Raw genomic sequence first — 27,395 nt, forward strand, 5'->3', positions numbered from 1 at the left:
TTCATGACGACAGAAGAGGAAATACGTATTTATGATTTTAAATGGCTATTATTAATTATGTACCCCAGAGACACACAACTACCACAAGGCATGAGCCTGCTCATTATGTGACTATTGTCAGTTGTTAGTGTGTGCACTATCATCTTATCTAGTTGCTACAAGTAATTGAAAATTGATTGATTGCCTTGCTGGTTCAGTTTATCTACTGCAAATGTATAATGCTAATATTTTATGTGAATGTTTTGAAACGTGGACTCTTAAGGGATTGTATTGATTGAAGGAGAAGCAGCAGACGTTTTCTTTATTCTGGTTCTTGATATTAGGGGATGAATGAAATGCCAAATTTAGAGCTCTGTTCTAGAGTATTTAAAGTTCCTTTTAACTGTGGATATTTTTTGTTGTTGTTTTTGTTTTTTTTAAATATCTAATATCCAAATGCCCTGTCTTCCATGGGTGATAGGAGGAAGACAAAGGAAATTTTTGGCATTGGTCAAAGGAAATGTGGCATTGGTCAAACTTACAATGACCCTACTAGGTATTAATGAAAGTCTAGCTGATTATCTTCTCGCGTCTCTTTTAACTTTATGTTCGTCAGCCCCACAGAGGAGATGCTGACTACATTTCGAAAGAGGAAAAGCTTTGGTGTCTCCCTTACAGTTCAGATTACTTTACATGTATGCTACTTGCTAAAGATACAGTTTCTTTCTCTCTGAAGTAACGTATTTGTGGCAGCCCAGATTAAAGCGTACCTGAATTCTTCTTTTCTATCTTTGCGGTAAAAGACTGACTCAAAGACTCACTCAAATGATGTGGAGATTTTCTATTGAGTCAGGCATTAAATGCCTTAGACTGGTATTCGTTCCACTCTGTGTCAGACACTTGGAAGAGTTCATTTGTAGAACTGACATTTTTTTTCCTAACTTCATCACCAAGGCACTGTTCTCCCACACTGGTTCCTAAAAGTGAAATCCTTTTTCTGTAAAGACTTCGGGCACTGCTTAGGTGTAGAGCAAGGGGACCTGTTTTCTACTAAAAACTATAAAACCAAATCCCTGCATCCCCTTTATGCCCACCCACTGAAATCTGATATTCTGTTCTTTGCTTCCTCATTAGGAAATATGCTTTTCTCTTTAGCAGCGTCTGCTGGCAAGATGGTTTCTTATCATGAAGTTAAGGTTGGACTGTATAAACCACCTTCTGCTCCACAGTGCTTACTCGGTTATCTGTTTTCCAAACTTGGCCTGCTTCAAGATGAAGATTTTTGTGCCATTTCTTCTTAAAGATATGGCAGCTATTTATTTTTTAACCTGTTGTTTGAGTACAAACTGCATTTGAGATGTAGAATAGGAAAAAGAGATGTTTCTTGGATTAGATTCTTAATGTTTCTGTTTCTTTTTGTAACATACATGTCTTCAGTGCAAGGGATAAATTATATTATGTATCAGATGGAAAGGGTGCTTCTTTTTTTTTTTTATATATAGTTTGAAGAAAAATTATTTCTGTCTAGGACCACTTATCTTCAAAAGAAAAGTTTTCCAAGGAACTAAGTGTTGTAGAACAGAGTAAGCTGCCTGTGTGAGAAACAAAGCAGCCCTGTGATATCCTTGGCTGCTTGAGCAGAGAAGTTTTCTGACTGAATGTTGTCAGCTGCTGAACCTCTAGACAGTTTGTTCTGAACTGGCTGCTCTATGTCAGAATATTTTCCTTCTAACCTGAACTTTTCATGATCTTGCGCTGCAGACTAGAGATGTTGCTATCAAAATGTTTGGTGGGCTCTTCCTTCTGTTCTCTCCTACCAACGCCTGCTCACTGTCTCTGGTCCTTGGGGATTTGCATTAGTGCATTGCCGTATAGTGAAACCCAAATAAAACCTAAGCCTTTCTTGAGAAGGAGGTGAGTCACTTCTGAAGTCCTGTAGGTGCAAAGCATTCCTTGTAAATGCCCACGGGCAAAGAGTTTTTTTCCCTAGTGGTATTTTTCTCTGGTTCTCTGTTGGGTCCAAAATGAGCAAATTCCTTCTGAGAAGTGTTTCCACTGGTGGAATGGCAGATATGGTTTTACCTTGAAGTTGTAAGTAGGAGAAGGATCTGTTGTTACTATTTTCTGGAAATCAGTAATGTATAAAAATTGTTCTGAGGAAATAAAGTAGTCTCTCATTAAACAGCAAGCAATATTACCACTGAAATCTTGGAATTGTTTGCAGTAAACAGTATATCCAGGGAGTGAATTTTACAGATTTTTCTTTTTGAAAGAGTCTTTTCAGCAAATGTTTACTGTCTTATGAGAAGGCAGAAATGAATAGCAAGGATAGCAACATGAATCCCTTTGTCTGAAATAAATCAGTTATGTAATTCAAAGAATTGTTCTGCGTATGAGTCTTTACCGGAACTTTTCAGGGTTTTACTTATTTTTAAAGCCAAGTAGGGAAATAAAAAAAAAAAAAAAAGTCTGTTTAATGTGTAAATAGAAAAAGCTAATAATAGACAGGAAACTTTAAAAGTCACTACATCCGAAGTAGTGGTAATGTGTGAAATAAACCAGAAGGGGGAGAGAGGTTTTTATTTTAACCTTTTTAAAAAAATTTATTTTAATAGCAAGTTCATATGACATATATGTAGAAAAATACCATTACTACTGTCATAGTCCTCTTGATTTCCATTTTTCTTTCCTAATCTCAGGTAGCCATGTTCAATAACATAAATGGGCTTGAAAATCAAAGAAATGAGAATTTTGTTTTTATAATAAATCATTTATTTTCCATATTGGTGAAATTGTAAAACAGAAATAGAGACTGGTCTCAGGGGGTTTGCAGCATAATTACTTTATAATGTCTCCAGCTCCTGTGAGCTTTGAGGGGAAAAAAACCTCACAGGTATGTTGCATAATCTCCAAAATGGCCAATTTTTTAATTATGATCTTCCTGTTCAAGGCTGAATGCATTTAGCATTTTAAATTGCTAAAGGCAGCTGTAAGAAGCACTAACATGTAATGGCCTCCCTAGAAGTTATGCTATTGTAACATTTTTGTTTGTTTTTTATTGTTTAGAAAAAAAAAAAAAAAACTTTTAGGACTTCATTCTGTAATGTCCATAGCAGCAAAACAACGTGGGTATGCTGAGTTGCAAATACTGGCCCTGGTATTACAAAGACTTAATCACATGCTGTACTTTGACCCATAAATATTCACAGAGGCTTCTGTGAAACTGAGGTAGACAACTAGAAAGTCTTTTCGGAACAGCCTAGCTCTCACCTTGCTCCTAAATTACTTGATGCTGAGTCCTGTGCTGGGCAGACATCCAGTCATTTCAGGTTTGCAAAATGTGCTTTGAAACTGGCGTGGGGCACTTTTGGTTTGTGGAGAATCCAGAGACAGGAATTTGGGGGCTTTGGCCTTTGGCTTTGGGTGGTGCTGCTGTCTCAGCAGCCAGGTTGGTACTTTCGCATCATCCCCCTTTCCTCCTTGCCTGGCGTGTTTGCAGCTCATGCCGGTGTGGCTGTCTTTGACAATGTCAGCCGCCTAAGATTAACTGATATGCATCCTCAAATAACATATGTTTGACAAACTGGTGTTCTCTTGTATTAGGGTTCAGTGCATTGAGTGAGATGAAATGTGTCAAACGCACTGAAAATTATTACTAAAAGGCAACAGGAAGAGGGGAAAAAAGCCTGCTAATGCCACTGACAAAGGATGATGCAGGACTGATTCACAGCATGTTAATTCCAAATGCCTCACCATCTTTCTTTTCTTTTTAGACTGTCTACAATTTATTAATATAATTATCGCCTCAACTGACATCTTGTGGATTAAGGACTTGTAGATATGAAGAAAGCTGTACAAACATGTTTAGTTAAGTAACAAATCAAAAACCTTTCAAAGGGCAAGAAAATCTGCCCCCCTTCCGGTCTTCTAATAAACATCAAACTTAAAGCAAAAATTGTAAGAAGTCTTGGCTGGTGGCCGTGATACTCGGTGAGAAGGGGAAATGTCTTCTATTTTACAAGTAGGGGGGATTTAAATGTTTAATGCATCAGAAGTATTTCAGAGGTGATGCATGAGCCTAAACAACAATGTAAATAGTGTTTTGAAGCTTCTATTAGTGCAAAGAAATTGAAGTCCTTTTAGCATGCAACGTTTGTGAGCTGTTCAAGAGTGCTAGAATTTCAGGAAGAATGAAACTTTAAGTAGAGGCCCCTTCTCAGAGCATTTCTTTTTCCACTTATTTCTTTCCTGGCCTCACCTTTTTTTTTTTTTCTTTTTTCTTTTTTCCCCAGTTGTCTCATGTTGCGTAGTACTAAACATTTCTTTATTTTGTTTTAATTGCAGTGGCAGAAATCCAAAATCACTAAGTCATCTCTGCTACCTTGAAAAATTAAAGGGCATTTTCTTCCATGGTGAAATTGTTGCCCTCGGATCTGTTAAAGTTACAGCACTCACCAGCCTGTTGGTTTTGCTGATACCCCAGCAGGTTGCAAAGAAAATGTCAGAGGTTTTGGTTGACTTGATGTGCTTTTCAAAGGGTCTGATTGTTAAAGAGAAAAGCATATTTCCTAATGAGGAAGCAGCTGTTGTTTAAGCACTAAATGGTGTTGCTGGAGATGATGCAGAGCCCACTGATGCTGTAAGAGATAATGTGGCATCTCTCAATGGGGAGGGTAACTTTAAGCATTTGATTGTATAATGAGGAAGTTATTTTGAATGGAACTTTACATGAAAGTTTAAGACTAAGATGCTATAAATGTCACTGATTTTGACAGGCTACTTAAAATTCCCTGTTTATAACTTTAACTACATCATTTTAGTTGTCACTTTCAGACACAGAAGACTTGGTTGGGAAATGAAGCAACAGAACTTAGAGTAAAGATCTGGGTAGCTGTGTGTTAGTGTTTGCAAAGTGTCACTGCGCCTGTTATAATTTGAAGCTGAAATCCTGTGTTTTGTACAAAACCAAGCATACTGCTATAAATGTAGTCTCCAAAACCCAAAGGAAAAAATGAAGTTTTTGATAGGAGCGAGTGTATATGCAGCAGACAGGCTTCATTCCCCTCAATGGGACCTCCCACCCAAATGGGCGGTGCAGTCCTATGTCTTAAATGCTTTAAGTTAACCCCTAGCTCTGCCAAATGGAAAAACTGGAGAAAAGTGACATGCTTCAGGATCTTGCTTTTGAGACTTGGATGTCTACATGCAATTTAACAGGCCTTCTTCTGCATCTGTCTACCCATCTTTTCATTATAACTTGCGATGATTTGGAAATCCAGAGGTTTTTACAGTAACTGTGGGAGTAACTCAGATGGCCTTTTGAGTTTGTCTTTTTGGATGTCATAAAGCCTTGGAAAGTATGTCTTATGATGTTTGTCCTGATGCTGTATTTATTAGGTTGTTTGTGACCTGGAGTGTTTCCAAAGGGAACTGTGGAGCTGTTGAGGATTAGGACCCTTCCTTGGCAGGAATTGTGGTGTCCCTGGGTGTCTCTGTCACTGGCTGAGAAGTGAGGTACTACACTGGCAAAAATTGTCACATCAGAGCAGTTATTCCGTAGGTCTAGAAAAGTTTCTTGTCTGACATGATTGAAACCAAAACACCTCTCATAGATGTTTTGCCTATCGTCTTTGTATCCACTAACTTTCCTTTGAAGGGAGAGTTGCATAAATTTTTACTTAAATAAAGAGATCAGATAGATGTTGAAGGTATTTGTTATTACTAGAAATGTTGCTTGGAGTATGAATGAAATATAGGAGGTGTAAACAATTGTAGTATAATGTATGATTAATTTTTATAAGCTGAAAAATGAGGAAAGCATGACCATTTATTCTTTCAGGCTTGTAGCTTGCAATAACTCTGTAGCTTAGAGCAGAATAATGTAAAAAGTTTAGTTGGGAGTGTGGGTTCAGCTACAGAAGGTCTTGTATGGTCCAGACATCTATTTCTTGAATGATGTTAGCTCATACAAGTCAAACACATGCTTGTGTGGTCACAAACAGTAACATGTATGCTGTGGATTAAATTAGTTTCATTTAAAGTATAAAGCCAAAGAACTTCATCAGCTGTTTCTGGGACTGCATTTGTTTCTTCATTGTCTTTTGAACTAGCAGCTGTGTTGCCCATCTCCCTTCTTTAGAGAAGGATATCAGCCCCATCCTCTGACTGAATGATCTTCCTTACAGCTTCATTACTCTCCAAATGCACATTCTTTTGCCTTTATTTTTTTTACATAGATGCATAGGAAGAAGTTTCCTTTCTGTTCTCCAGTGTCAATCAGTTTTCTACAGAGTGGGTATCCTGTTGTCTGTCAGTTGCATTTCATGACCAATTGTAAAGGTGTTATGTTTACGGTACCTTAGCAGCCCTCTTTAATGTCTCTGATTTCACTAAGATTTTGTTAATGTCACCTGATAATGATGTTAAAGGGCTGTGACTGAATATTGTTTTGTCACAATCATCTAGACATAGCAAATAGCTCAGTTTCTCTTGACTTGGTAGGATCCTATCAGATTTGGTGTGTTCTCAAAAAAAAAAAAATCTGGAAAATTCTAAGTAAAACGATCTCATTTTGGGAGAACGCTAAACATGAAGGACATTACTGCTATGGTACTTAATACAGCATTCTTGGTCAGTGAAAGGGCAAAGTTTCCAGTGTGTTTTTTATTTTTTTTTATCAGACCTTGTAGAAAATCTGAGTCTATTTTTGTGAAAGATCAAGTAGATGACCTTACTATAATTCTGCTAAGTGAATTGCCATGTGGCATTTTCAAATATTTTTTGGCAAAATTATTTGTGACAATATGCAGAAACATCAAAATCCCCAAAACATTTTTTTTTTTCTTTCACCATCCAGGTTTGGTAGCATCTGCTGTTTGAATGCATACTATGTCTTGTGACTATTTAGAAAATGTAATTTGTGTTTGCAACTATTGCTGACCTTTTCTCTAAAAAATTGCCCTGTGCACTATAATTTGACAACAATATTAGGCAATAAAATTTATTTGCTTTTAAGAAAAACACAGGAACATGCTTTCTAATTTCAAAGACATTAAACAACCATGCACAATAATATTTTTTTCATCTCTGGTTTAAGCAAAAGATTACCTTTCTAGGGTGTAATTGACTCTTAAAGACTCCCAGCAAATTTCAAGCAACTGTTAAATAAGGAACACACTTCTCTGTGCCTTCCAGAGGCTTAGTTGCTGACAAGAAAGACATGATGCTGCTAGTTTGTTCCGTCTTTTACTACTTGTTGGTACTCGAAAAGCCACAGATTCTCACCATCTCAAGGATGCCTCTGTCCTACTGGGAACTTTCTGCTTTGACCAGGTGATATTGACAGGCACAGGACACACAGTCAGTGGTTCACCGTTTCCTTTTTCCACTCATCTCAGAAGCCTATTGTGCCACTTCTGTCTCCTACCCTCCCTAAACGCTCTTTGCTGACATACAGCTGGACCACTGGGCTGAGTTGCTGTAGAGTTTTTATTAGCAGCAATGAAACAGCTGCTTTCAGGTATCACTGATGAAGTCTTTTCGTAAAAGCCCGATAACACAGATGTGCGTTTTCTAAACCCTAACAACCTTTAAAAGCATAGGGAGGATTTGGAAAGGTTTGGTTCCTAAGAAGCTAGTATACTGCTGTTTTCCTTTCAAATGGCATATTATACCTGGATGGCATTTTCGTCTATACGGAAGGCAGGCACTTGCGTGCACATATACAAAATAATAGCAGTTTGCTTGTCAGAATTATTCAGAGTTCTGGCATTAATAAAATATTATTTGCATTAGAAAATGTTTTCCTAGTTAGAAAGTCCAAAGCAACTGAGTTCTAGAGGACAATGTTTTTTATACAAGTTGACATTAATGATAGAGCTACAGCCCTTTGTTTCCATTAACAATAAAAATGCAGCAGTATTAAAAACACAGAATGACATAACAGGGGCATAATATGATGAACAAAACATGAAGGCAAAACTAAGTATTTTTTCCCATAGGGACTAAGATACTATTGATAATGAACTTTGCAAATCTAATAAAGATTCCTTTCTGCAGGATGAGACTTATTTGTTTTAAAAGACATGACAGTGTGCGTAGCAGTTGTTTATTGCACTCCTGATGGAATGCTAAATGTGGACAGTCCAGATTTGACCAGTCTTGGGTGCTAATAGCCGCAGAGTGGCAGCTGACCAAGGTAGCTGCTTTCACACTGGTCATCTCCCCTGTGATCTTGCTGAGGAAGGTAGTTCCACTCAGTGTCCTGTGACACAGAGAATTAAAACGATAAGAAATTTCAGGGGTGATATTTTGGTGTTGGAAGGTTCACCACTGTAACCAAAACTGGCTGCTAATTGAAGTCTGCAGTTGCTGCAGGTCTGGGCAGTTTTGAAGACAGGAGCTGTGAAATGTGAGCAGGGTAAAGATAGAGGAATGAATGAATCTGTTGGCTTTTCTGATCTACTTTATTTAAAGTTTATTATAAGCAGTCATGTCTGCACTTCGCTGGTATTGAAATAGAGCCTCTTTGTATGTAAATGCATTGAGGAAGTTGCACGGGATCAATTCATCTTCACATTCAGCTTTCCCTGTCTCACTGTCACAGTGGCACACGATATGCCTCTTACAGTATGTTACACTGCACTTCATGATCAATAGTTTCTACTTGTGTGAGTATTCTCCCTCTTCCCCCATCTTTTTGATTTGCAGACATTTTTAGGATCCTGTTAAGAATCAGACAGCCAACGTTGATCATTGTTGAGTATCTCTGATGGGTTTGTGAGACTTTCCCAGATGATATAATTGCAAATGAAGTTCCAGAGTTGGGTGTCCAAGGAGAATACAGTGCTTTCAGTAAGCAGGAAATGTATTTGTTCTTGCATATAGCTCTTGCTTTTGCCAATCCATACCAGTGTTGATCACTGAATGTTTACATGGAAAATGGTACTTTAGCTCTAGCTATTGGCTTAACTTCAGCATTGATCACCCAGTGTAATATTTAACTATGCCAGGAACATGACTACTTATGTCATTTTCAGTTAGGAAAGCCAGTTCCCGCCCTTAGAATATTTCTGCTTCTGTCTGATTACATTAGTGAGAGATCCTTTTCACTGGTTTCAGTACATAAAAGGAGCCTATAAGAAGGATGGCCACAGACTTTTTCAGCAGGGTGTGTTATGACAGGACAAGGGGTGATGGTTTTAAACTAGAAGAGGGGAGATTCAGTCTAAACATGAGGAAGAAAGTTTTTGTGGTGAAACACTGGCACAGGTTGCCCAGGTAGATGCTCCATCCCTGGAGACATTCAAGGCCAGGCTGGACGGGGCTCTGAGCAACCTGATCGAGTTGAAAATGTTCCTGTTAATTGCAAGGAGGTTGGACTAGATGACCTTTGAAGGTCCCTTCCAACCCAAACTATTCTGTGATTCTGTGATTTCAGTACGCACTGGGTTGGGATGATTGTCTGTAGTGGAATGGTTGACAGGCTAAAATAACTGAAGAAAACACTTAGTGCAGGTTTTCATTGCAGGAGCTGATAGAAGGAACAAAACTATGTAGTTGTGAAGAAAATAATGGCTACATCATGGAATGTATGGAGAAGCAGGGACGCCAGGCTCCACATGGTTGTATCCTCTGTCCTGTGTTAGGTCACAGAGTGAGATGAACGTCATGGTTGTTGTTAAAGCCTTCCTGGAAATGAAGTTGGCACAACAATGCATGACCCCTAAGAAGAATAGTCAAGAGCCTCCTTGCTTCTTTAAAAGTTGTTTGGTCCAAGCATCAATAAAATATAATCTCTAAAGAGAAAACCTGTCTTGACAAGAAGTTGCACTGTATGACCTGGTTGGCCTCTCATCAGTCACATCTCTAAAATGTGGCTTATCAAGAAATGGAGAAAAATCTCATACTTTCTACTTCAGTGGACTGAATTCTACAAAATCCTGTTAAATACATTAATGACAGCGGTGCTGGTATTCTGTAAGAAACAAGCTGTGAAAGTACCCCCTTAAGTTTCATCGTCAGAGGTTTAGATTTTTTTTTATTATTATTATTATTCTTCAAAACCCATTTATAATTCAGTAGCCTGTGTGGAAAGTTAATGCTCAGTGATGAATTCTTCAAGTTCATTGTGCTCGGGGAGCTGTTCTGAAAAGAAAACAGTTAGAGAAATGAGTGAAGGGAACCTCTGGGCTGCTTGGTATAGTCTTCTCCAATGCTGTTGAGTCTACCAAGGAACATGTACGTAGGCATTGCCTGCAGCACTTCCTCCGTCCTCCACCTGTACTTCAGCTCTCCCCATGGGTGTGTGATGGGGAATATTGCTTCATGTTCTCAGGTGGCTTTAATACACAGAGCACCACAGAGCTAGAGGCAGGCTTAGGACATACCAGTGCTGAAGCCCTGCAGTTACACAGTGGATGGTGAAGGGGATCTGGGGAGGGGAGGAAACAGGAGTAATTGGTTTACTTTGGCATAGAGCTCCTGGGAGGATATTGCCTTACACACCAGTGTTTTAATAGAAAAGAGATTCTACTTTGAATCCATCAGGAATTATCTAATGGTTAAACTCTGCTAGGAAGCAGTGTAGGGTTTCAGTATAGATTTGTTTTCAGTAATAGTTCCATCATTCCTAGACAAGCATTCTGATTATCCAGCAACTACTACAGATTTAGGGAGATCCCTTGTTAATTTTTTTTCCCTTGGATTTTTTTCTCTCCTAGTCCCTGTAGTTGATGAACAAGATTAGGGAATTCACCCATGTGGAAAATATTGAAATCACTGTAGGCTTTTTTTGGTCTTTCCCACTTTCTCAGACTGCATATGAGAGATTCCTCGTCCTCATATTTCCTCAGTTTTAGACAAGCTTTTGAGATCTTGCTTTTTTTGTTTTGTAGGCAAGGTCTGCCTTTCCACAGACAAAATAAAAGTTAATGTTATTGTTCTGTGTCCCAGACCTTGTCATTCTCCCCAGCTTTTCCCCCCTCCCTTTTCTTCAATATAATTTCCCATTTTTCATTTGGAGCATGACAGATTCAAGAGTGTTACAGGAAAAGCACTGGAGCAGGAATCCTCACTTCCTTATCAGAATTTAGCTGCCAGTATTGTTGAACAAAACCTCTTTGGTGTGGATATTAGTAAATTTTCATCAAATGAAAATTTAAGTGTCGTAAATTCAGAGTGTACTACTTCTATTGCATGTAGTGGTGAACAGTTTTTTCTGTAAGTTTTAAAGCTGCCTTTTCTGTTAAAGCCTTTGTGTGTTGCTATATTATGTTTGTCTGTTGTGTACGAACACATAGGTATGTGTGTACTATTTGCCTTGTATAAGTAAACATGATACAGCATGAAGAGACACTGAAAACCAGAACTCCTTTTTTGACAAGTTAGGTAAATTAGGCTTTCTTCCAGGTGGGCTAAGGTTATAATTTTGGATTGGAAAGGCACCCTTGGAGATAGAGAATATTCATCACTTGCTTAGGTTTGCTTTGTTGTTTTTTTTTCTATTAGTCTTCAAGGAGGCATTGTCTGTTTTTCACAATTCATTGGTGTTGATGCATATAGAATGTCTAATTTACTGATGTAAAAGCTGAAAAGTTGGGACTCTATTCAAAGCAAATTCCTCATCTTACCTAGAGCAAGGCTTGTGTTTTGAAGGGATCTTAGCTGAGTTATGACAATAACTGGGGCACTTTCTGTATTTTGCACTTGGATACCTCCACCATGGTAGAAATAATACAAACATAAAAGCGGTGGTCCTTACTCCAGTGGGCTAACTTTTTAAGCAGTGTGTTGGTTAGTCATATCACTGTACATTGGAGGTTTACATGCTTGTTTATGTGAATGTCGTGCAGATGAAAACATATGAATAAATCAAAAATGGGCACTTGTAGGAGACAGTTTTTTTTTATTACAATTCAAACTCTGTACATACAATTTACCTTAGTATGGAGGTCAGCTTATGTAGTGATTATATAGATCCAGATTGATATTCATGTACCAGAAAAGACCTGTGGGTGTTTTTTTTCTTTGGGTACATATACGTGTGTGTGTAGTTGGGTAAATTTAGGAAAAGTTTCTGAAAATTCTTTTTAAAGGATGGATGAAAATGCTGCTTAAGGGGGTTGTATTAGCATTGGGAACCTCTTGAAGTAAAATGAGCTTTGCTGTAAGTATGATCGAACACTGCTTTGCTTTTCACACTCCTAATGGGTGTGTTGCTTTCCTGCTAACCGTGGCTAAAAGGCATGAAGTCACAGGCAACTATTAAAACGTTTAGATTCCTAGCTTGTAAATATTGCATTTCTCACAGAATGGGAGTGAAATCCAGTCTTACGTTTCTTGTTCATCCACTTCATATCCATTGGGATGCAGCATTTGTGAAAGAATCAATTATCCATTTGTTAGTCAGAGAAGCTTTACAAATTATACATTAGCAGATTGATTTCTCAGGTTTACCACTGGGGGACTGATAGTATAAGGTGGGTTGATGATGAGTGGCAGGGGAGAAGGAGTTGCCACAAAGAACACAATTAAAAGAAGCTTTCTGAGTGGCCCTGGATTTACTCGTAATAGAAGAGCTGACATAATCTATACTAAGTGATTTATTTCAAGCATTTTGCATTAGGTAATTGATTATAACATGAGGTACATTTGGTAGATACTTGATTTTCTTTTTCTTTAAATTTAGGATTTTGCACAAGCCTCCATTTAGATCTTTATGTGCAAGGTGCCTGTTAGCTTTTTCTCCCTCTCCCTAAACTTTTCTTCCTTCCATTAAGGTAACGTTTTTTTGTTCTATAATGTCAGCTTGACATTATTGATTTTGAGCAGTCAAACTTACTTATGTTGTCCAGAATTCCAAACATGTCTCCATCAGAAAGAAAACTGCAGCTAATGGAAATTCAGCTGAAGGCGTTTCTTCCTTCTTTGCCAGAACTTCCACACTTTATGAATTTCTGAAGCTGTTCTCAGGTTAATAATTTCAGTGTATTTCTTCCCCTAACTAACAGGATCCTCCCTATTGCCAGATTTGAATTATATTGCTTTAGAATACTATGTGTGTGCCTATTATTTATACAGAACTCTAAGTATTGTTGTGACCACAAAGACGTTGTGTGTTTTTCCTTCTATTGCCTAATGCTAGGGGTCCTGATTAGGTTAAAAAAAAATTACTCAGTGTAGTCCCAATTAAGTAATTATTAGTTATTTCCTCAACGTCTTATACATATCTGCTTCTGGTTTTATGGCATGCAGTTTAAGATTAGATGATCTATTAGTTGAGTAATATTTATATGGATGATATCTTCCTAATTTTTAGATTGACACTTTGACCTCAGATTGCTGTTGTAATGCTTAATGTATTTATTTTTTTTTTTAAATATGATGTCTGTACATTTGGACAGTGGTTTTTGTTTGTTTGTTTTTCCCCACCCATTGACATTCTTTTAAAACAGTCAACTGAGCAAAGACCGGAGCATATCCTGGTTCTGACTGTATCGAATGATCAGTTTTGCAGGTTCTGATGAGTTACTGACTACCTGTGTCCTCTCTAACCTTGAGTGATTCTTCATCTTTTGTTGACCTATAAAGGTGGATGTTGCTGGAAGGGCATTTATCCTCTGTACTGTAAAAACCAAAGCCTATTTTCTTTTGCCAGGCAAATTAAACTCTTCAGTGGGTTAGGTAGAAGAATAAAATTTAAAAAACAAAAATGAAAAAAAAACCAAACAAACAACAAAAACAACCCACCACAAGGGAAAGATGGTTGTAACTCCTTGATTAAGTTGATAATGTTTAATTAAAAAAAAAAAAAAAAAAAAAAAAACAAAAAAACACCAAAAAAACACAAGAAGAGCAGGATGAGGGAGAGTAACTCACAAAATTATCTGTGTTCTTCTTTTCTGAAATATCAAAATTATCCACAGGGTGTTGACAGAATATAAATATAACTAAATTTGAAATGGTAAGTAACTTCGACTGGCACAGCAGTATATTTATAAAAATAATTGATATGAAAACATGAATTGGAGCTGATTCCAGAAGAAACACTTTGGTTTAGATAACACATATACCAGTTTTATCTGTGGTCTTTTATTTCTGATTTCCTGGATAGTTTTAGATATGAATCTTAAAACAGTTTTCCAGTGGAATGTAGTTCTGAAAATGGTAGGCTTGACTGTTACTTAGCTCTGCACAAGAAGGTCCTGTCAATATCTATTCTTCCCCTTGCTGGGTCTTTATTTTAAAATGCGTTTAACATTGAGATGTGTCTGGTTTTAAGTTCATGGTCTGTTATCACTTTCTGAGCTCCATAGGAAGTTCTGGCTGGTAACGTCAGTGAACAGGCAGTAGCCAATAGTGCCAATTCAACTTGAATCCTGAAAGAAATAAATTCTCTGTGTTTGCTTTGCCTCCTGTGCATCATCTAGAATAGCATCTCCTGTTGGAACTTAGCTCGAGGTTTCTGTAAGTGAGCAGGTCTGCTTTTAGTTGAACTTATTTGTCTTCCCTGATTGTCATCATTGTGTGTACTGCAGACAACAGGAAAAAAAAAATTGGAGAAAGTAAAAGACAGAGGTGTTGGGCATGCAGAGGGCTTGTAACAAGTTACCAGTGATACAGAGTCCTGAAATACCGTATCATCAAATTTCAAAATCAAGTCATTGAAAATCATCAAAAACCAGTTCTGAAGTATTGTGTGCAATTTTGAATGTGGAAAAAATGTAAATACTGTGAAATTGCCTTTTCCTATAGGATTCTGCATATATATAAAGGAAGGTTTTGCCTTTCTAGGCGTCCTTTGGTCACCTGAGGGCAATTGCACATTTCATCTCTGAAGTGCCAGGTGGCTTCCAGACTGCAGCATGGTAGATAAATTCCATCATCCTGCTCCTTATCTTCACATTTATGTGAAGGTACCTTACATAGTCTCACCTACTTCCTTCGATTCATTTTTTGAGTGTCAAACTTTATCAAAGCCATTTGCCAGCAACGTGGGAACAGTGTGGACTGCAGGATTGGGCTGTCAGCTCTTCTGCAGTATCCTATTTTGTTTCTCTTTGTATTGGGCTTTGTTGCAGTAGAGTGTCTCAGGAATACGCATCACACAGGTGTACTGCTAGATCTGCTGCTGCTGTCTTGTCAGCCCTGTTGGCAGATTTAGGTGCTGGAGGGAGGAACCATTGGAACTCCGTAACTTAGCATATGATCCTGTGTCAGGGTGAGGCTAATCAAGATGTACTTTTTGGCTTTCCAATTGCAGAGTGATAGAAGAACCTTTGAGAAAGTTGAGGCAATGGCAACTTAGGTGCAGCCCAGAACAAAAATGCATGCCACATACATGGTGAACTCAGTTGAACTTTCTGTGTTTGTGCTCTCAGGGGGCCAGAGGTGTTTCTCATTGTAGAGGGAACATGATCCATGCAGAGACATGATGGCTTTTTTTTTTTCCCCCTCAACAGAGACAAAATATTTTTTTTGTACTATGAGCAAAACAGAAGTTTAGAGAGGAATTTTCAAGGTAAGGCAGGAACAAAAGTGCATGCTATCAATTTTTATGGAACTTCTAGAAAGTGAGACTGACAAGTGACATGTCTTGCCTTACTTGGCATCCTCCAGTCCTGGCATCAGCCAACTGTGTGTGTGCAGCGTCTGAGAATCAAAGCTTTCACAAGGATGTTGACCCCACCAGCAGGCTTACCGCCTTCAGCTCAGCTCCTCAGCTGACACCCCCCAAATGTGTCGGGAGGCAGGCAGGGAATGTGCACCAGCTGCTGGCACTGCTGGTGATGCGTTTGCTTCTGGTTTTGAAGTGCAGCATAGCCGCTCTGTGACAGATGAAAATACTTCTGGAACACGTAAGTCAAGGAAAGTTCGTTTGACAAATGGCCTCATGTTGCACCAAGGGAAGTTTAGATTGGCTACTAGGCGAAAACTTCTTCACCAAAAGGGTTGTCAGGCACTGGAACAGGCTGCCCAGGGAAGTGGTTGAGTCACCATCTCTGGAGGTGTTTAAAAGACACATAGTTGAAGTGCTTAGGGGCAAGGCTTAGAGGTGGACTTGACAGTGCTCGGTTAATGTTTGGACTTGATGATCTCAAAGGTCTTTTCAAACCAAAACAACTCTATGGCTTCCTCAGTGGTGCACTTTTTTGGCAAACAGCACACAGCTGAAAGGCCGCTTTGTGATAGGCGGTAATAATGATATTTCCATGTAGCATTTTGCAGTGACATAGGGACCAAGAGTGGTGTCTCCTGCATACAAGGAACTGGGAAAGCAAAAGGGCTGGCAGCATCCTTTTCCTGGCTCCTCAGGCAACTGTGACAGTGCAGGGCTCGGAGGTTCAACCTTGATTAGAAAAAAGCTTCCAGAAAATGAAATGTGATTTGTGCATATATTCCTTTCAAGGTGGAAGGGAGGAAAACTTCATTTCCCTGAGTTGGAATATTTTTGTGCATGAAAGATTATGGGGAAAAGCTTTCTAAAGGCTGTGAGAAGACCTCAGTTTATCTCCTGTAGGTAGTCCATCTGGACAGTGTGTTCTTTATATAACTTTTTATGATGTACTTTTTATGTAATTCCAGAAGCCCTAGCATAAATAAGGACCTGTGATATTTTAAACACAGCTATGTAACATCTAACGTGACCCACAACTCCAGCACTGTTCCAGTGACACTCTCTTTTCACACAAACATATGAAGGATTTCTCTTTTATCATGCTCACAACCACAGAAGTGATCTGTTTTGTGGCTCACTATGTTAAAAATTTTATGAGTAAGAAAAGTTGTTCTTAAATGTGTCAGAGAGGCTTACTTGGTAGTGAAGATGCTTCAATGACGCTTGAAATAATGAGGTATTTGTTACAGAGGGCGAAATCAGGATCGTGGTACATAAGAAGGTTCTTGGTACTTGAATATAATTGGATATGGGATTTTGTATGAGAGGATATGCATTGCGTTACCCAAATGATGTTATAACTTAGTCCGCAGTACTTAAAGATAGATGTTTAAGCTCAAGTAAACAGTAACAGATGCCATCTAACCCTGTAGATTAGAACCAAAAGTGTATCTGGGTAGGGAAAGGAAAATTTCTTAAATTGGAGCAGTCTTCAGGCTTTTCTCACTGTCTAAGGATGAGTACACTTACATTGCACTTCAATACCTTCTAATACTCGCTTCTGAGAACAGTGTTAGAGGCAAAAATGAAAGCAAAAGAAGGGATTTGAAGGAAAAAATAATTGCCAGTATACCCATCAGACCAAACCAGAAAGATTTTCAGTTGCTTTGATGTCTATGTGGCCAGCATGTTTTATGCTGATATTTTGGTAGCAAGAGAGGTTCTAACTGAACAGCAGTGGTATGCAGGTGCAGATGCTCAAGGTTTAGGAGCCTGGCACTTCATAAGAATTCCAGAGCCCTGAGGCACGTAACTGCAAAAAATGTCAGATTTCTGGGATAGGCAAAAGGCTGGGGAGAAGGCTGTCTTTCGGCATTGTCATAGCAATACTTATTCTGTGGGGTTTTTTTTTGATTCATGTAACTAAACATTACACAACTGTTAACACATAGATCTCAGGAAGTGTGGGGGGCGTTAAAGCATGTGATTGGCACTGTAACTTTAAAGTCAACTTTAAAAGTATTTTTTTATTTCTTTTATTTCTCTAGAGCCCAGTGAAGATAAATCAGATCAGCCTGGATGAAAGTGGAGAACACATGGGTGTTTGCTCAGAAGATGGCAAGGTACAACGAACTCATTTATATATTTAATGAGGTAGCAGGTAGTCATCATTATGACACTTGAGATAATTGTCATACCTGTGGAGTTAATTCCTGCATTTAGCACCACCACTTTGACCATCCATTTTGAGAACTGAGCTCACCTTTGAATACTCAAAATTAAAGTCAAATACATTTTGCACAAATGTGCCGTAAGAAAAGTAATTACAAGAATGTCAATAATGGAACTAGTATTAAGCTGATTAACAGCTGTGGCAGGAGGACATGTCACCTTAATCATTACTGCTGTGCCAGTTATACTTCAGTGACTACTCTGCTGTTCCTGCAAGACAGTAGTTTAATGCCTTTCTGCTATAAATCCACAAAATTGGATTTTGTGGGCATGATTTCTGTGGGCTGGTGGTTTTCATTTTCACACACGTTATGAATGTTTCTCTTGAATTATAGAATCTTTTGATAAGCAATCATAGTTTATCAGAAGAATAAAGTGTCTTACAACAGCCACATTAAATAAATGTAAAATCAATATATGTACAGTATCCTAAAAAACTGGCACCTACTTCCTTGACTGAAGACATATATCATTTGTGCAGTGTATAACTAACAATTATCAGTGCTTCTCTGGAATGTTGAGCTGTGACATTTAGTGGTTTTGGTGATTGATTTTCCACTTACAAGAATGTCTTTTTTGTTTTTAAGTCGATGGCAGTCTTTTCTAATGTTGGTTTGCAATGATAAAATTCTAATGCACAGGGTGTATTTGAGCTTCTTTTTTAATGTAATACTCATATAGAAATTCAGTGCATTAAAAATCATTTAAATCATTTCTCAATATCCATCTGACTTACTGAGGAGAACATTTCTTACAGAGTAGACTTGGGGGGAGGAGGAATGTCAGTGATCCTAATGGATGCATCGCATTCAATGCAAGTTCTATAAATTAATAATAAAATTGGATTTTGCAGATGGAAAAATGGAGAAAACAACCCCTTTAGACTGTATGCACTTGTGGGTTTTTTTTCTCCTTCCAAATAGGTGTTTTTTTACCTCAACAGACAGTCAGCCAGTGTATGTATCCAAGCCTTTTGTTTCCCAGAGATATCTTGATGTCAGTATCTTGACACAGTAATTGGGATACTAGTGCCCATCAAAGCAGGTTGTAGAATTTTACAGCCTGTAAGAAACACTGCAAGAGTGTCCTAATTGTCTAAGCAAGATAAGGAAAGGGTCAGTAATTGTGAAAGGTAATAAAAATGTTGAGCCGGCATTGTTTGTTTGGGTGTTTTGAGTAGTAGAGAGAAGCAAGCACTTGCTGTGAGGGCTCCTCAGATGTAGCTGTGGATTACTGACTCGAAATGTGTGTGTTGCAGTGAGACTACAAGCTGGACACATTTTTCATAAATTAATATTAAAAATATGTATTAGAGTTCAGAAGTGTTCAAAAATAAATCTCTGCTCTGATATGGCCATATTTGAAAAGACTCCAGTACTTTAAATGGTGAATCTGTCTTCATTTAGTGAAATACCTGTTGTGGATCCAGAAGGTGACATTACAAGGCAGTCTAAAGTATGGTCCCGAAGCCAGGGCTAATTCTGGTAATGTTTCTGATGCAGGGCTGGAGTATCACAAGTACAATATTCATCGTATTTGTGCTCATAGAGTCCAGGGGCATTGGTGCTTCACCATATTCTACATTGAAAAGCTTGCCTGGAGATTTGAACAACCTAGGTGTTTCAGAAGTTAGACTTTCCACTTGACCCAGAAGGGTGTATCTCTGTGAAAGAATCCTCCCTTAAAATGGGCAAAAACACATACTAGTGTGTTGTGCTACTGTATAAGAAAATGGCAGAAATTCCTGGCTGGGTAATGTAGAGTTTCTAAGTTCTGGGTCATGACAAAAGTGTAACTTTACATTCCTTAAAGCTCTTTCTTTGCTACAGTGGGAGTATTTGTATTGTAGGAAGTTAAACATTTGTAGAAGTGGTTGAAAAGTAGTCATTAACTCAAATAAATAAAAAAAGTGAAATCTTTTTAAAAAAAAAAAAAGTCACAGCTTAGTTTTCGTAAATCAGATTTAAACAAGAAATGGTGCAATAAAAAGACCTGTAAATTTTGACCGAACTGGGTTGATGCAAGTATTTTCTACCCAGTAATGAAGAAATGTCCTTTGGACCACTGCAAAAGATTTTTGCAATAGGCAGGAAGTGCATTTTCCCACGTCAAAATGGATAATATGAGAGAGATGGAAACCATTTTGTCTTCTTGAAGGAAGGCGTTTTGATGTCTGATGTATTTTATTTTACTACTTTTTTATTTATTTTCCCACTCTCAAACTACACTTGGGCTAGCTACGTTGACTGGGAGGGGGAAATAGCAGCACGGTGCAATTCTCTAATGTTCTTCTTGTCAGGCAGCATCCAGACCTAATGTCAAAACCTGGCACCTGTATGTCATACATGGCCAACAAGTGGTTTTGGAACCACATGCAGCTTTTCTGCGCTGCACGTCTGGTTCTTTGAAAATCATCCTTGCCAATGGACTCAACTGCAGGTGCTCACCGCTGGCATGGAAAGGAACAGAAATCGAAACCACTGCCACCATGCTAGTCTGTCCACTGGCTGAGTAAAATGGCTGGGTGTGGAAATACTAGGGTATAAGAGGATAATTTGGATGCTGGAATAAATAGAAGGGGAAGCAGGCTTGCAGCTTCAGAATTGTGGAGTTTTTTCAGGTTAGTTTTTTGCCTGCTTGCATGCTGTCTTGAAAAACCTATGTCTGACTCCCAGTTTTACTAAGGCTCATGTCATTATATAACAGTGATATAATTTGTACCTGTATTGGCTTATCACTCTTTTAATATGACAAAATATAAATTATATTGAAAACCTCTATGGTTACATGTTTTAGTCTTGTGTTTAATAACTATGACAATATTTATGTTAAGAATATCCATGAAGTCTTACATTGATCATTTTTCAATAAATGTGGCTTGTAGATTGTGTGCCTTTTGATCACTGAGGTTTGGCAGCTTCTTCCATGTGCGGAAGCAAAGAAAAAGCCTGGATTCATTGGAGTGGTGGGTTCTGGATATTTAAAATCGGACCGGTCTGGCAAAATATAGTGGACTGTCATAATGAAATCCTTTTTCCAGCTTCCCAAAAACATCATGAGCTGAGTGGGGATAGAAAGTAGAAATAGATAAATCCAATATAGGTTTGTAATATCGAAATAATCACTTTCTCTCTGAAGAATAAAAGGCACTAAGAAGTAATAAACTGTTATATGGTCTCCCTAGAGTAAAAATGATAACATGTATTTTGTACTGGTTTTTTTCCCCTCTTTAGTTAACTGGCTCCATTTTGTTTTCATATTCTTAAAGGAATACCATATTGCCATGTTTGATGCAGTATTATGAAAATGTCAAAGGCATTGTTGCTAATGTTAATTTTGATTAATTAATTCTAATTTCAGAGGGGTGTTTTGACATTTTTTGAGGATTCTGCTTCCATGGAATTTGCAGTGTTTTAACCATGTCTGTTCTTTTTCATCCTCGTTTCTTCTCTCTGTATTATTTTCTCTTTTCTCTGTTTCTTATTTTGTTTAGTCTGCTGCATTGGATAAGCTGTGCCAAGTGATGAAAACAAAAACCCAGAAAACAAAATCCTCTAGACATCAGCCTGAAGGTTTTCTAGGCTTACAGCCAGACCCAACTCAAATAAAACCCGTTGGTCGGCTTACGTAATCACAGCTTTGCGATGCATCTCACTGTCTCCAAATATTGATTTTTCCAATCCTTTGGAGCAGTAGCTCAGCCCTACGCAGTGCATGCAGCAGTATTTTTAAAGCGTGTTGTTAGAGGCAGTATATTCGCTAATGAGTAATGGACAGAGCTGATAATGCTGCTTAGGAGATGTATCCAGGAGACAAGCTTGAAAGGGAGATGAGGTGGTTTGAGATGTTTTTAACTTCACTGAGACTGCTGAACTTTGAGCCGCTCTGAGGATGGCTTAGTTCCTCGCTGATGGTTTAGTTCTTCGTGTCGTCTAATTTTTTTCCTCTGTCTCCTTGACCATGTGCAGGAATTTTGGGGGTTCTTGTCCTCTGAACTGATCTTTCCAGAGCCATTAAGCGTCACTTTTTGTGACCCATTGCTGGTATTTACTGGCTTTGTTCTGCAGATCTTTGTCTAGTGGGTTTTCTGGTTTTTGTTACTAGTATTTTTTTGTTTTTCCTCTGAAGGAATCATGATGCGGATGGGAAGAGAGAAGGAAATAAGGCTAAAAGATCTCTTAGTTCTTGGAGTCTATCTTCTTGAACATGCAGGGCAGAGTTATTGAAGGGATTACCTTTTCCAGAAAATAAGGATGAGTGACTAAACCTTATCTTTTTGTCTCTAACTTCTCTCACCAGCAGTGTCCGTGCCTGCCGGGTGATTTTGTTCCAACGGCTTCTGGCAGTGGGTGGAAACCTCTTAAAATCATAATGAAAAAGCAGACCACTTGTTATTCTTTGTGGGAATCATAACTAGTAAATCAATTACTAATTCCTGGCTGTAAGTGTTCAGCCCTGTTTTACTCCTAAGTCCTGCGGAAGGTGAGGTGTCAACTGTCTCACCTGAGAACTGGCAAATGGAATATTGCGTGTTAGATGAAGAGACCTGAGCCCAAAAGAGGACTGTACTCACAACAATCTTGAGAAAAACTATTCTGTAGTCAGACCATCTAAGTCTGATAGTATTTCTTAACACTTGATACCACTGTACCTATTTTATAAGTAAAGGCAAGAACACGTTTAAAAATCTATTATTTCTCTTGACAGTAGAAACATACTTTTTTTTTTAATGTTGAACCTTCTTCAGATGGATTAATTCTGATAGTCTGGTGGCCTGTGGTCACTACTTCAGTGCTGACTATTAAATGTACTGAGACATCAACATAGATGAGAAAGGAGGAATCTTCAGAGAAAGCAATTTCCAGTGGTCATGGAACAAAACAAATAAGCACTGAATACACTTGGGAGGAGGAGAGGATGCCAAGAAACATTTGACACTTGGTTTTCAGACTGGTTTTACTTTATTGTCACAAATTTCTTTTTTCTTATGTAAACCCTGTATTGCTTGGAGGGGAAAGAATCCTGCAGTTCTTTCTCAGAAAGGAAGACTTTTAATTTATCTTCCCCTGAATGTTATTATGTTGCTTTTACCTTACTTATATCAGTATCTGTTAAACACATTTGACCAGCCTAAAGCAATAGGAACTTGTAGATTTTGCTGTGTTTGTAACAATAACAACAAAAAAAGGGATTCAAATAAGTACTTTTGCACTGCTGAAAATATTTGGCGATACACCATAATAGAAGTCCAAGATGTCTCAGTTAACTCTGATTTTTTAAATATGACTGTTTTCTTTAGGAAAAAGAAAAAAACAAACTGTTAGCATTCAAATTAATCTTCTAGTTGTTAGTGATTTACCTGCACCTTTGACTGTCAAGTGGTTATTAGGTAAATATTTTTGGGTTTTTTTATGTATTTCTTTAGGTACAAGTGTTTGGATTGTATTCAGCAGAAGAGTTTCATGAGACATTTGACTGTCCTATTAAAGTAAGTGCTTGTTTTAATCTTTAGTAATTGTGTTGTTGTTGTCTTTAATAACAGAAAGGTCACATTGAATCTAAATGAGAGAGAGGAATAACACTTCCTTGTAATGTTATTCAAGTCACTAGAAAATAGTTATCTATCTCAATATAAAAGCTTTTGATCTGGTTAGGCAGGAAGAAAGCTGATCTTGGTTTTGTAAGAAGCATTATTGAGTTTTTCAAATATGAAAGGCAAAGTGAAAGAGAAATTGTCCTGTTTCAGCTGTTACCTGTCTCAACATATTTCTTTCTTGGTAGATCTGTGATATAAATTCTGAGGTTTCTGCTAACTGTGAAGTCAATATTTTGCAACCAGTTCTTATCTGTTAAAGCCCATCTTGGGATAAGGCAATGGGATGGCAATGCTGAGGTGCCATGTCTGAAGGGAAAGCCTCAGTTATACTCTGAGAGACATGTGGCTGCCTGGCTGTTGGAAAAGGACCTCTACTAGGCAAATGGGAAGATCTAGCTTTTTTAGCAAGAAAAGTTTCTTGCAGGAGGAAAAGTGGTATGGGCAAATTATTGTGTTTTGCTGCTTGGGGTCTTTCCAGCGTAGGGGAAAGGGACCTGGGGGTCCTGGTGGACAGCAGGGTGACCATGAGCCAGCACTGGGCCCTTGTGGCCGGGAAGGCCAATGGCATCCTGGAGTGTATGAGAAGAGGGGGTGGTTAGTAGGTCGAGAGAGGTTCTCCTTCCTCTCTGCTCTACCCTGGTGAGACCACATCTGGAATGTTGTGTCCAGTTCTGGGCCCCTCAGTTCAAGAAGGACAGGGAACTGCTGGAGAGAGTCCAGCGCAGGGCAACAAAGATGATGAAGGGAGTGGAGCATCTCCCGCATGAGGAAAGGCTGAGGGAGCTGCGTCTTTTTAACTTGGAGAAGAGGAGACTGAGGGGTGACCTCATTAATGTTTATAAATATATAAAGGGTGAGTGTCACAAGGATGGAGCCAGGCTCTTCTCGGTGACAACCAACAGTAGGATGTAGATGATCTTTCGAGGTTCTTTCCAATCCCTAACATTCTATGAATCTGTGACAAGGGGTGGTGGGTTCAAACTAGAACACAAGAGGTTCCACTTAAATTTGAGAAGAAACTTCTTCTCAGTGAGGGTGACAGAGCCTGGAACAGGCTGCCCAGGGAGGTTGTGGAGTCTTCTTCTCTGGAGACATTCAGAACCCACCTGGACAGCTTCCTGTGTAACCTCATCTGGGTGTTCCTGCTCCAGCAGGGGGATTGGACTCGGTGATCTTTTGAGGTCCCTTCCAATCCCTAACATTCTGTGATTCTGTATTGCTCGTGGGGGCAGGAGGCAAGGGGGTGAATAAACTCACTAAGGCTGAGGTGTATGTGCCCTCTAGGCAGTTCCCAAACAAGACTTACTCAGGGTAACCCTTGCTCACAGCAGTCCTGTGCTGCACAGTCCTAATTCTGCTGCCTGCTGGGCAAAATAAAGTAGTTGTTTGGTGTAATGTGGCCCTCAGGTGTGGGAGTTTTCATGTGCCTTACAATATGAAGATTTTTTTCTTTTCAAGGCAAAAAAACTCTGGGATGTCTGAAACAACTAGGCTCTACTTCAGAGAAAGAACCCTTTGCCAAATATAATGTATTACCGTTGAGTTATCTAGTTTAAAAAATGATGTGATGCTCCCTGTGAACTCTTATTTACGCAACAACCCTCTCTTTTTTTTTCTTTTCCCTTCCCCCCCCACCTGATTCTCAGATTGTTGCCGTTCATCCTCATTTTGTAAGATCGCACTTCAAGCAATTTGTAACAGGAGGGAAAAAGGTAAGCAGTCGTAATGTAATGAACTTTAGGCTATATTTAAACAGCTTTTGAAAGTAACTCAGAAGGCTGTGTGTGTGTGTTTTGTTTTGGTTTGGTTTTTTTCAACGTGTATAGCAAAGAATTCTGCTTTTTCCTTCTCTGTATGCGTTGTATTCCAAAACATTCTTACTTAATTAAGACTAATTCCAAAGGTGAAAAGTGCCCTTTTAACGTTAAAAACGTGTTGCAACAAGTTGAGCTTCATAATAGAAATACTTACGTCTACACAATCTGAAAATAATGTCATTTGCATATCCTAGGCAGATTTTCTCCATTTGTTTTAATTTGCTGAAGTGGGAGCACAAGTTAGACCTTAATACTGATCTTTTACAGTGTATGTTGGTCTTAGTGTTTGAGATTTTCCTTTTGCTTTAACTGGGGGTGATTTTTTGTTGGATTTTTTTATTTGATTGTTTGCTTTTTTAAAAATAAACTCATGTATCTTCACCAGTTCTTGTTCATGGTGTGGGGTTTTTTTTAAAAGTAATGGACGGGAGCTCTTGGTAGAATAGGGCTCCCACTTTTTTAAGTACTTGTGCAAAGTCTCCTACTTTGGGCAGTTGTTATTTTAAGTGTGCATTATGGTGCCTTATTGGTGTAGGGTGCAATTCTGACTTCCAGATTACAGCTCTTTCCAGGTCCTCCAAGTACCTTGTATCACATTGCATATTTTCAGTCAAAGTATGACAACTTCGATTTAGAAAAGTTTCTTAAGTCAAGGAATTTTCCTGTTGCCTTCTCTTATGAATTAAGGATGAACAATCCTCACTTATAGGTGCATCAAACCGAATGCCATGACTCTCTCTTACAAGCACGTAAGAAATACAGACTCCTAGTGCTGAATACAATTTAATTTTCATTAACAGTTCAGTATGTTTAAAAGCATAGCTGTGGGGTTTTTTTTTGCTTTTTAAGTGGTGTGTATGCTTGACGGCTTTTGCTGGCTGGTCGGAGTTGGTGTTGTCCTTAAAATAATGCATAGTCAGTATATGTCTTTGTCAGCCACCAGTTTGTGGAGCTTTTTAGTGCTGATAAAAGTGGTATGGAAAGAGAGAAGCAGAATTAATAGAACAGGGCTCCGTCAGGTGGTAAAAGAGCTTGCATTCACCTGATGCCGAACAGAAAAAAACATCAGGGAGTTAACACATTCTCTTTGGTTATCTTTGATTACTTGACAGGTTGTTTTATATTCTGTCCTCTGGGGAATGGTGTACTCGTTTTCAATGAATTCATTTTTTGCTGAGGAACTTTCCTCTTCAGGAAAACTTTAATTGACATCTTAACATAAGGTATTTAGCATTGAAATAAATGTCCCTCGACACCTGTAATTTGATTTTATTGAAACATAAAACCAACAAATAAAATCTCTTGGCTTTGTGGTAGAAACACTTCCCCTTTTCTCCTTTCCTCCAAAAGGTGCATATGTGCTTGTTGTAAAGGCAACAAGAAACAAAATGCTCTGAAAATTCAGAAAGTTAAAATTCACCTGCTTATTTATCAATTTTTATATTATTTTTTTTTAAAAGAAAAAGGCCTCGCAAAACATCCCTGCTTTTTATTTGCACCTTTCCTTAAGTGTAAAGCCAAAGAGCTAAATGGGGACAGCCCGCAATGGGGGGTTGGTCCACAAGAATGAGGAGAAGGAGGAGGAATCAAACCACCTTGGGCTGTGGACCTCCCATCTCTTGCCCTGTGTCTGGAGGTTGTGTAGTTGGGTGAGGTCCTTCAGGGAGGGGGACGGGACCTCCTCTGGCTCCTGAGGTCTCTGCGCTTTTAGCCTTTGCGTGGACACCGCGACTTCATAGCCAATAGCTGGCAGTGGTGGGAGGCACACGTGGTGAGGTTGGAGGTAAGGCTGTCCTCATTTGGGACCAAGCTTAAGAGAAAAGCTTTGCTTAGGGCCCTCACGCTATGATCCTTGCCTGAGCTGCGTTCAAAAGCAGTGTGTGAATTGTGTGAACTCTTTGCCCAAAGGGTTCCCGGGTTTGTCTTTGTTTTTTGTTGTTCTGGGAGACGGTGACATAATGTATATTCACATTTTAAATGTTGGGAGGTTTAAAAAGTTGTTTGCCGAGATAATTTGAGCAGATAAAAGGACCCAGAAAGAAATTCGATCACTCCCTCAAACCCCTCTAGTTGCGTTGTGAACAATGTTGTCTCAGAATATGAGAAAGATGTTCCTGATTTCCTACTTGAATTTCATGCTGATTTCAGTTTGCAA

At 38.6% G+C, this 27,395-nt stretch overlaps 1 protein-coding gene across 1 annotated transcript in view; it reads left to right on the forward strand.

The window, feature by feature from the left end:
- VPS41 (VPS41 subunit of HOPS complex) overlaps positions 1–27,395 on the forward strand; it is a 107,273-nt gene that overhangs the window by 22,480 nt on the left and 57,398 nt on the right. Inside the window, exons 5-7 of the mRNA XM_065052012.1 lie at positions 17,644–17,718; positions 23,253–23,315; positions 25,070–25,135. Of these exons, the coding sequence (XP_064908084.1) occupies positions 17,644–17,718; positions 23,253–23,315; positions 25,070–25,135 (204 nt within the window). The remainder of the gene's footprint in view (positions 1–17,643; positions 17,719–23,252; positions 23,316–25,069; positions 25,136–27,395) is intronic.

This window comes from Columba livia, chromosome 2, assembly GCF_036013475.1.
Source record: "Columba livia isolate bColLiv1 breed racing homer chromosome 2, bColLiv1.pat.W.v2, whole genome shotgun sequence".
Classification (NCBI taxonomy): domain Eukaryota; kingdom Metazoa; phylum Chordata; class Aves; order Columbiformes; family Columbidae; genus Columba; species Columba livia.